An 11100-nucleotide genomic window follows, 5' to 3' on the forward strand; every position below is an offset into this window, starting at 1 on the left:
TACCCCTGTGGCTCATGGAGGGGCCTCAGCTGGGTCCTGCCCCTGCCTGGGCTGGAATCTGCAGCAGAATCCATCTCATCTTTAGTGGGCTGTCCCCAGGGGCTGCAGAGGAGTCACTCAATGTCACTGTGCAGCCCACAGCTAATTAGCCCATGAGAAACAAATTAGCTTGTCTTATAGAGAAGAGCATCATCATCTCAAAAATGCAAAGTTGCTGCTTCTGTTTCCCTAAGAGAATCAATGTCATTTAAAAAGATGTAATAAAATCCATTTTAAGCAGGATTTAAAATGGGGTGTCCTACAATCAAAGCTGTTCCTAAACAGCGATTAAAAAAAGTAATTTACTTGTAAATAGCTCCAAATCATAGTACTGTTGCTTCCCACAATCTCATAGTGAGTTTTATGATTCAGGTTTTTTGATAAAAGCAGTCTGTATAGTGAGATGAGGGTAGGTAAGCATCTTAGGTGTTGATGGAAAATAATTTATCTTGTAGTTTTGGAGAAGAGCTCAGGGAGAAGCCTATTAATGCTTATAGGACCAGAAATCAAATCAAAGGAACTCGAGAACAGAGAATTTTCATATCTCTCAGAGTCAAGCTGTGATTCTTAGCTATACTATTATTGTTTGAAGAGCTTTAAATGAAGGTCAGAACAGTTTTGTATAATCTACCTTCGGATGAAGTGCCAGGTGCCACATTTGGTCTTAAGGAAAACAATTTGTGACACCTAGTGGAGAAGAGGAAAATTTCTTACCCTGCATTATATTCTTTGTAATCTTATTCCAATGCCCACCCCCTTTTTTTTTTTTTAATGTTTTGCCTACCTATTGTGATAAATTTTATGATCAAATACCATTAATCTTGTGAATGCTGTGTGCCTGAGGCAAGTGCATAGGACAAAAGACAGCTGCTTCCTTTCCTACTGCAAATTACTTGAAATCTGATTTACCCTGAACAAATTGTGTCAGGCTGTAAATCCATTGCAGAGCCCCATGATATCAGCAGAATAGCAGTGCCTGTGGCCAATCTGCATATCTATGGATATTTTTGCTCAGTGCTCTTTAAAGTAATACTGAGTTTGACTAACCTCCAAGTCAAAGTGCATTAATGTCAAATCGCTCAAGCGTGGAATGGCTGGCTGAGTCTGTCCTGGCAAGCTCTGATACTACTGTAGCTCTCAGCAGCTGCTCCTGACACAACCAATTATCACTGCTATTAATAACTGTGCCTGCACACCCGAGACAGCTCCCAGTCCTAGAGCTGAGCACTTTGTCCATCAGAAGCTACACTTAGCCCTAACCAGTCCCAGCTTCCCTTCTTCCCCAAAACCAGTGTGTGTTGTGGCTGTGCTGGCTCCCTGGGCTCTGGAAATCTGGGTACCCTTAGAGCATGCCAAGGTGAGTAGTGGAGCTGGAAGTCTCTCTCACAAGCTGTTAGCAGGCATATTGATTAGAAATGAACACCTAGCCAAACAGCTTCCTGCTTTTTCATTTCCTGCCATGCATCACTTCACTGTAATAGGGTTACTCAGAGGTGCCAGTCTGCAGGACTCCACTGGCTCATATCCTGATTTGTCATTAGCTCTGGACTCCATTAAATTTCAGTTGTAGAAGAGGTGAATCTAATTTCTCTTTAGGATCCTGTCATTAAGCTCCCATGGATGTGGGATAAAGGTGTGGATCAGTCATCAGCAAATGCCCTAGGGATAGTCATTTACCAGCTTGGTAAGGCTGGCTTGTCCTAGAGAGAGCAGCACAGTGTAGCCCTCTGCCTTCACCAACAACATGCCCTTTGTACCTTAGGACTGAAGGAGGAGTTTCCAAAGGTGCCACCGTGGGTGTTCTCCTGGATCTGAACAAGCACAACCTGACCTTTTACATCAATGGGCAGCAGCAGGGGCCTCCAGCCTTTGAGAACATCGAGGGTGTCTTCATGCCTGCCTTGAGCCTCAACCGAAACGTCCAGGTAAATCTGCTGCATCCAGCCCCACTCTCCCTTTCCAACTGAAGCACCAGCCATGGCTAGTCAGTACAGACAGGGCTTCTGTCTGCTCAGGCTTACATCTAGGCTGCTCACACTTATTGAACTATATTTGACTTTCTGCCTTGCCTGACCAGTGTGAGGAGTAATGCTGTAAAACAAGTAAAAGTACCTGCACACACTAATTCCTGCTCTGATTTTCCTGTGATGCTCCACTTGGAAAGCAGTGTCTCTAAAGTTCTCCCCTGCCAGTTTAACTAAAAACCACCTTAATTCCTCCTAGATCTTATGTTTGGAGATAATTAACATTGGCAAATGGCTAAAATGTGAGCAGCACACTGGTAAGGACAGCAAAGGCAATATAGGTCAGAGAATTAGCACAACACAGAAGACCCAGTCAGCACATCATGTTCACAGTTCTGTGTGCAAGAGACTTTCCTCTTGGAGGAACTTTCTTTAAATATAACACATATTTACTTCAAGACCACAGCTTATGGCTAGAAACTGGGTGTGGTATAAGAGAGAACCTGTGGAAACACCCAGGAGCCTGTGGACTGAAGGAGGTCAGCTTAGGTCAGGCAGGACCAAGACAGCCAGGGTGGAACACTCATCATATACATGGGCTGCACTGTGTGACCTCTGTCCTGAAGAACTGGGGGTTCCTCATCCCATCCACCTTGGACCTAGCAGCACTTCTGGGTACCTAAAACTGGTGGCTAGATTTGGAGAAGGATTCAGACACCTGGCTTCTTGGTCCCAAAATATTCAGGAGGAAGGAGACTTGTTTATTTCAAACATTAGATATCATCTCCATTAATGGTCTTGTTTTAAACTTGGACCTGCAGTCCCACAACCCTTTCCATGTCATTTACCTGCACTTTGCCTTCACAAATGCCCTTTGCTGAGGATGTCTCAGTTTTGAATCTAATGTTATTTCTTCTTTGTGCAGGTGACCCTGCACACAGGACTGGAGGTGCCACAATCTGTAAAACAACTCAAGTTGCCCAACAACTAGTGAAGCCCCCGTCTGACACTGTGCTGGATTCTGTAAGCTTTCTCAGTGTGTTTTGGCACTTTTCAGTAAGTCAGTAAAAAAGCATCCTCTTCCCTGACTTCAAACACTGTGCAGCATGCTGCTCACCGGCTGGTTAGAGCTAGGCCACTCCATTTTCAATTTAACAGCCATAGCAAGCACATCCACTGGACTGGCACTCGACTGCAGATGGGTACCTGAACATATCTACTCTGCGTTGCATCCGTACGTACACTTGTGTGCACACACACACCAACACCTCTGTAAAGCAAAAGGCTAATGAGTGTATTTTCTGTCTCATGGCTGGATTTGTGCTTAAATATTGGGGATGCTGGAAAAAATGGGTGAGGCTGAAGGACAATGGATGTTGGAGCAGTTGACCAGTAAGATGAACTGGATTCCCTTGCCACCTGAAGTCCTTAAATAAAGAAAGCATATGTTCTGACAGCTGAAGTGAAGGTTATATGCTCAAGAATTTGTGGTTGTCAATTACATTCAGGTGCTCAAATGGCCATGAATTATTCCTTCTGGCTCTAGACTGCAGTAAGCTATAGGATAGCGTCCCCTTAGAATTCAGTGGCAGAACTTATTATCTGCAATGGGAACAAGATTAGTTCCCAAACACTGTCATGAAATAGCTGGGCTCATTGTAGCTAACATCATGATGCATGCAGAATTCAGGTACAGAAAGTCAAAAGAAAAACATCCTTGATGCATTTTAGTGTTTGTTATTTAGGCATGACTGTGGAGACACAGAAAATCTGATTGTGGTTATCAGCACAACTCTTGAAAAACAGTGCATGGGAGATTCCTTTGAACTAAAATGATAAGAGATTGATTTAAATATGGCACATGCAACGTCTCCCACATTGAGAAATGCTGCTTTCCAGCCTTGATCCTGATAAAACCTGTGCAGCTGTAGTTCCAATGTAGCTTTGAGATTTGAAGCCTTAATTTTCTAGTAGATTACTGTGAGCTAATTAATGTCTTGATCCTAATGAAACACTTGAGAGAGATTAATAGCAGCAATGCAAAACCTGTCCCTAAGAATTTTTCTGGATTGGGACATAAATCTTTTGCAAGACTTGACCTGTGCCTGGCATCTCCCACGAAAATGAGCAGCCATTTCAGGTGCTGCCTGTGACAACTGGGGACTGACTGACAGTGATCTTTTCTCACAGCCATGGCACTGTCACCTGCACACAGTTGTCAGAAAGCCAAACGCTGGTTTGCCTGTGTGCTTTGTTCCTCTGAACCCGGTTAATGTACACAAGTGTGTGTGTGTATAGTGGCAATGCATGAGGACCAGATGCAGCAGATTTGGTGAGCCCATGACATCTTGGACTCTTGCCACTCTAACCCCATAGAAGTGTGGTGCTAACGAACAAGAAAAGCATAAGCTCTCAAATCCTACCAATGTACTATTTCCTTTTTTAAAATCCTGCTGCTTATACAAGTTTTCCTCTTCAAGCATACATATACGCACACGCATATTGTTATCAGGCAAGTAACTATTTAACCTGAAAACAAAGATTCTAAACAAAATCCAGCTTACCGCTTTGCATTAAAGCACAGCCACAGGACAAACAGCCCAGGCCTGCCTTCAGGCAGCCTGCCAGTCCCCAGATATCCTACTGGAGGCCACTTCTGGTCTCTGTCTGGAGCACATCACTCAGGTAGTGCTGAGTGATGGCAAGGCTTCCCTGTGGCCAAGCAGCCAGAATCCTCCCTTGGGTCATCCCACCTCACAGCCATTGTGGGAAGGGAAAGGCAACCCAGAACAGAGCTGGGCTATTGCACAGACACAGAGCAGTCTGCCATCCTGCTGCCTGTAACCAGCCAAGCATCCTGTAGCCCACCTCTCCTGCAGAACAGCAGTGCACCTTCAGCAACGTCAAGACTGAAATAGAAAATAAAACCAACGATGGAACAAAAATAACATATGCTTTTAAGTGAGGAAGCAACAGTGCTTCCTTTAAAGTCTGGAATGGATTGTATTAGTAAACTTGTAGACAATGGAATAACTGTGCTATGCTTATCTTGGTTTTGTAAAGAATGTCAGAGACCAACTGTGTTATAATCTTCGGTTTCATTCAATACCATACGAACTCATGCAAGATTTTCTAATTAGCAGGTCTGTTTTAACCTACCTCAGCTAGAACGCTACCAGACCCCACATTTCCTTGAGTGTGCTCTTCTATGAACCTAACAGTTGTAATCATAGCATTGGCTTTGAGTATTGCCAGTCAGAGTAGTGTATGGGAATATTGTACATAAATTGCACATAGTTTTTTATATTGGGAAACATCCTGTGATAATTTTGATATGGAAGGCACTCCACTTTTCACTTGTATTTAAAAAGTCAGGGCATTGTTTGTTTTGGGACAGAATCTTTGTCTTTACTCCCAACTTCTTGAGTAAAGGAAACTCAAATGAATTTACATATTTCTAATCTTCAGCCATTGCCAGATGTTTAAAATTAACTCTGAATGGGTTTTAGAAGCGTTTGCAGTACTCAGTTTTGTTTTCATAGTTGCTTTGGTGTCAGTTCCTGGTGTATTGTATCTTGGGGAGAACACACTGAGTGACATGTTGTTAATTTCTAATGAATGTATGGACAGTAGGTAGGAACAGTGAAGAGAAGCTCAGTTTTTACCCTCCATACATCAAACATTCACAAAAGTAGGGTAGCTACCATTAAAGCCTCCTTTTAACCTAGCAGAAAATCAAATAATTTAAAAGGAATACAGTTAGAAGTAGGCTACCTGCATTATTAAGACTACTTTACCTTAGGTCAAAAACTAAACGTGTTTGCATGTATTGGTTGTGTACACAATCAAGGACTTACATTTGGCATGGCCTGTAGCAATAAACCAGTTATCCTCATAGAGTGCACTCTTGTGACTTCAACTGAATACATTTTCATAGTTTGATTAACAGAAATAATACTTAAGTTGTTAAAATTACTCTAGGAAACTAACACATGAATATTTATGCAGAGCATGCAGGGGCTATCTGAACACAAAGCAGAGCAGAACTTTCCTTTTGCAGAACAGCCTTAGGTGGGGAGAAGGGGGACACTCCCACTGCTCTCCTCAGGCTGTAGGTAGTTTACTTCTCTGCAGGCAACTTCCCTAAGGTTCATCTCAGAAACTCATCAGTTTGCATATTCTTTACCTATAGTATCTCTTATGCCAGTTTTTGTTTCTTCCAAATCCTTTCTTTAGGAGAGAGCCTTTAGTCCCTGCAGAAGCTCTGTTGCTGACTGCCAAGGGAGAGCCCAGTGAGCAGAAGAGTGGCATAGATACCCAAGGGAACCACTTTGTGTGCTCTTCTGCTTTTTGTTTCCTCAGAGTATTTCTGCAGCTCCCTGGGGCTCCAAGCTCCTCTGGCACCTGGACCCACACAACACTGCCTGTCACAGGACTCTCCAGCCCCTAGGGGCCAGGTTGCTTCTTATAAGCAGGAGAGCAAAAGCTTTTTGCACTGGGATGAATCCCATCCACTATAGTACAGAGCCACACAAGTAGCTGTAAATTGACTTGATGTTTTAAAAAAACCCACCAAAACACAAACCCCACAAACACAAACTCGCCTTATTAACAAAACAAAGTTTGACTTCTTCACCAGTATGGAACCTCTGAACAGCTGCAAAATAAATACAGCAGTGAACTTTCTGTCCTGCAGAGCAACAAAGGACTCTCAGTTTTCACCTACCCCAGGGAGCCCCAACCTTAGCCTTTTGTAAACCTTCTTCCTGGCTCTTTCCTCTGTGAATTTCCATTAAGTTCAGAAGCACTGTCAGACTTCCCAAGGCATGCATTCCTATACAAATTCCACTTCCTTCTTTTCCCTCATCAACTCGACAAAAGCTCACAAGATCTCTTAGTAAGACTTATGTCAATATAAGCACACATGTAGCTGACAATCCTTTGCTCCTTCTGTTGTGGAAAGGTATGTGCTACAAAATAAATCTCAGTGAGGACAGTAGCATACTGTGATGTATTACAAATTTGGAATGCAATTTGGTTTCTAAAAACATAGAAAAGATAGGCAAACAGCACTGTCACCTCCTATACTTGCCTATGCACTTAACATACATAGAGGAAAATATATTGGACTGAACAAAATAAATTAAATAAGCATGAGCTTACATTTATCAGAGTTTAAGAGGAAAAGTATTAAATGTAATTTATTATATGCATAACATTCCATCATGTTGTAAATAATGCCATGTTAGTGTATTGCTGTAGTTTGTTCTTGGCTGGTGATAGAGTTATGTGGTAGTGCTGTGCAAGTTGTTTTTTATTTTATTTTTTCGCCCTCAAAGCATAGTTAGCAAAGATGGCAGAGACCACCCCACACTCTGGTTTCCCAGTTGTTCTAGAGCAAGAAGAAATGTGAGATGCAGCTTTTTTTTTTTTTTTTCTTCCTTTCTTACATGATAATATTTCTTAAGGTAAGAGAGATGAGATTAAGGCTAAGCTGCCACCACCATGGAATGAAAACCACTGTGTTTGCAACTGCCAACAAGAGGTAGTACATTTCTGGGCCACAAATCAGATCACCTGTATGGAACCTCTGAGAAGGGATGAAAAATTCCACAACCTGGGAACAGCAGCTTTCTGGTGCCATCTAGCATGTCCTTTGGTCACAAAACAGAAAGATGAGGAAGGAGAGTTGTTAGACCTTATCTCAGGCCTTACCAGCTTTGCAGCATTTTGCTTAAATAGCAAAACCAAGAATTCAGTTTTGAACCAGGCAAGATAATTTGAAAACACCAAGCATCTTGGCTAGATCAACTTTGGAAGGGAGATTACAGTTACAAATAAACCACATTGCAAATGTAAAGGGCACTTGTCACTGAAAGTTACCAGGCAAAGATGGAGAGTCCTTTTATTTTTTACTTTTTTTTTTTTTTTTTTTTTTTTTAAGTGAGCTGCTTCTAGTTTTTACTGACAACATTTCTGGTGGTTCCTCTGCCCAGCTCTACTGAATGCTGCACACACACAGCCAGGTGGAGCAGCAGCCTGAAGCACAAATCCATCATTAATAAAACACACTTGGTCTTCTCAGGCGCAGAAGCTCATATGCAAACCTCAGAGACTGTATGTGTGGGGCTCCTGCATCTTTGCACAATACAGGAGACAGACGTGTGTTTCACTGACAGAGGCACTCAGCAGCATTTCCCCCTTCTGTTAAATGACCTTTTGGTTACATTTTTTTAATTGCAAACAGTTCCAAGTGGAATTAATTAAAAATTTATTTTCATGCTAATTGGAGAATTTCTAACATTTTCTTGTGAAGCAGTAGATAGAAATATTCCTGGATCCTGATTGCATTCCTGTATCCTCCACCTCCCTTAAATGTTGTCAATAAAAACACTAACCTTTCTAGGTAGCATGGTGAGAAGACATTATGTGATGAATATTAAAAATAAATGCATGAGGTAAACCTGCTGTTATTTCTGATTGTTATATGAAGCATGAGTAACACTAATTTAAATGTTGGCAACTAAAAAACTGCAAAGGAATCAGAAAATGGTGTTCAATTCCAGTTAAATGAAAGACAAGAAGTTGTTTCTATGTTTTCTTAACTGCACATTTTTTTTCTTTACTGTCATTTTCCATAGCTTATATGAATTTGGAGCTGGTGAAATATACATCTCTGCTATATGTGTCTGTCACCAGATCAAGAGGAAAATACAAACTTTTTATAATTTTGTACCTGTAGCAAACGTTTGTATTTTTTGAATTAGAAACAAACTGCTTTTTGTCTTTTGGTCCAACTAAAACTTTGTGTATTATTACTATTATTACCCTTTTGGAAAACCTGACATATAAGTTTATGCTGTTTTACAGTTTCTAAATAAATTCTTAAAACATTGCCAACAAATCCAGCATCAGTACTGTATTTATTATTATAAATTATGATTTAAAATATTATGCCATTTTGTAGATGAGGCATTCATACAGTTTGCATGCCTATCTCCTGCTGTTACCACAGTCAATAATCCAGTAAATGGAGAAAGCCAAGAATGTCCTTCCTCAGAGCAACCTCAACTTCAGACATACCCTGATTCAGTGGCATGAAACATCTCTCCTCCTCAGCACCACTCTGCTAGCTCTGGCTCATGTTGGCTATGGAGCACCTATATACAGAGCTGTGACCCACCTCAGACACTTCGGGAAATCACCCAGTCTCCAGAAGTTTCTAACACTGGAATAAGCAGAGGCTGGAAAGAACCATAGCATCAGTAGGTTGTCACTGGAAAGCCCTTTGGGGTGAGTGTGAGACTGTGCAAAAAGCTTGTCAGGGCAGGGAAGACACAGACTGAGAGATGGTTTGAAATGACTGACTTGGAGCCTTGGAGCAGCACACCTCTATCAAGCAGATGGCCTGTGAGGGACTCAACAGTGCTTCAGAGGCAGCACAGCAGCCCCTGCAAAAAGGCACTCACAAAGATGTCTGTCAGCAAGGCAGAATAAAGCATTCTGACACAGTGCCAGCAGCACCAGGTAAGAAACAGGAGCCCAGCCAAAACAATCAGGAGAAAGTACAGACAACAGACTGGAGACACCACCAATCACAGCCTTTTTTTCTCCTGCAAGAAACACACCTTGCCATCAACTCCTTTATGGCAATGGGTTTGACTGGGAAAAAAGATTCATCACATGTGGCTTAACACAGAGGGAAACAGGGATAACTGCAATAGGAAAATGCATGAGAAAGAGCAGATAAGGAGAAATCCCTGAGTTCTTCCTTCACACCTCATTCCTCTATGCAACTGCAGACAGAGGGCAAAATTAGATGTGCCCTGCTCTCTTCTTCCCATAATCAATGTTATTCAGTCAATACTGGATTTCATGTATCAGCACATGCTCCAGAACCAACACAGCTTGCTGTGTTGTGTTAGTACACTTGCACATTCTGTTCATCACCAACACACACCAGCCCAGAGAAACACTCAGTGCAACAGATTCTCAACACTCTCATTTGCCAATGTTGTTGATGTATCTAGTAACAAAACAGGACTGAAAGTGCCATGTTTACCTGAGCATGGCATTCCAAAACAATGTTGCATGCCTAGCTCAAAATACCTTGGAGACATGATATGAAAAAACAAACTCATCTCCATGTAACAGAAGTCTCTTAATGCATACACACAGTCAACAAGGGTGAAAACACCAAACTTCAAATAAACTTTTAATTTCCTTCCCCAAAAAACTGTCATGTTCCACTTTCATGTTCCACTTAGCATTTCAGTTTTCAGCTTTTCAGTTTAAGAACTGATTTTTTTCAATTTTTTACAGATCTTGCAAGGTCAGCTGCAAAAATTATGCTCCATTCTGACCAGGTTGCACTCCCAAATAGCTTTTGGAAGCTATAGAAAGTGAACATTTTAACTAACCAAAGCTGATGGAGAACATAAAAGTCCCATATTACACACAAGGTGAGCTGAACAAAGCTTTATCAAGAAGTGAACAGCAAAAACTAAGCTCAAGGGTTAACCAGGAATTATAAAACACAGGTTATCCCACAACATCCAAAGCCTATCTGTTGCCTCAACAAGTCTTGATGCTCTGTACTAAATTCTTAGTGGTTACACCTTCACATGCCATCATGATCTGACATTTCTCTAATGTCAAGTAAGTCATTAAGCCTGTAACCAGACAGGAATTTTAATTCCAGTTTGAATCTGCAACCAATACGAAGAAGAAATCAAATTATGCAATTATGAATTGTGATAACAGCATTTAGCAACAAACTCTGCCCACCCCTTCTCTTCCTACATGGCTCCAGAAACAATCCCTTGTGCTTTTTATCTGGCACTTGACCCCTCCAAGTCCTCTCCCTCCTCTTGGTCCTCTCTGTGCTGGCAGAGCCCTCCTCCAGGACCTGCAAGGTGGAAGGTGTGGGGGAAGCAGTGTGCTAGAAAGCATCCCTGTTCACAGTGTGGCTCTCCCTACCCCAGAACACTTTCCCATCCTGGGAGAGGGGCAGCCTCTGATGATGTTCTATTTACCTGCTGCAAGCTGACACAGACCTTGGGGGCAGGGATCACCTTGCCCAGGCTCCCAGCCCACA

The 11100-nt window shown here is 42.0% G+C and overlaps 1 protein-coding gene across 3 annotated transcripts in view; it reads left to right on the forward strand.

Moving 5' to 3' along the window:
• Positions 1-3286, forward strand: part of TRIM67 (tripartite motif containing 67) — a gene marked incomplete at its 5' end in the record, with an annotated part of 33738 nt that extends 30452 nt beyond the window's left edge. For all 3 annotated transcript variants that reach the window (XM_079330732.1, XM_079330731.1, XM_079330733.1), the window contains 2 exons: positions 1802-1964; positions 2929-3286. In XM_079330732.1, the coding sequence (XP_079186858.1) occupies positions 1802-1964; positions 2929-2994 (229 nt within the window). In that variant the 3' untranslated portion in view covers positions 2995-3286. The remainder of the gene's footprint in view (positions 1-1801; positions 1965-2928) is intronic.
• Positions 3287-11100: the final 7814 nt, after the last annotated feature.

Source organism: Erithacus rubecula, assembly GCF_903797595.1.
Source record: "Erithacus rubecula genome assembly, chromosome: 2".
NCBI classification, from domain to species: Eukaryota; Metazoa; Chordata; class Aves; order Passeriformes; family Muscicapidae; genus Erithacus; species Erithacus rubecula.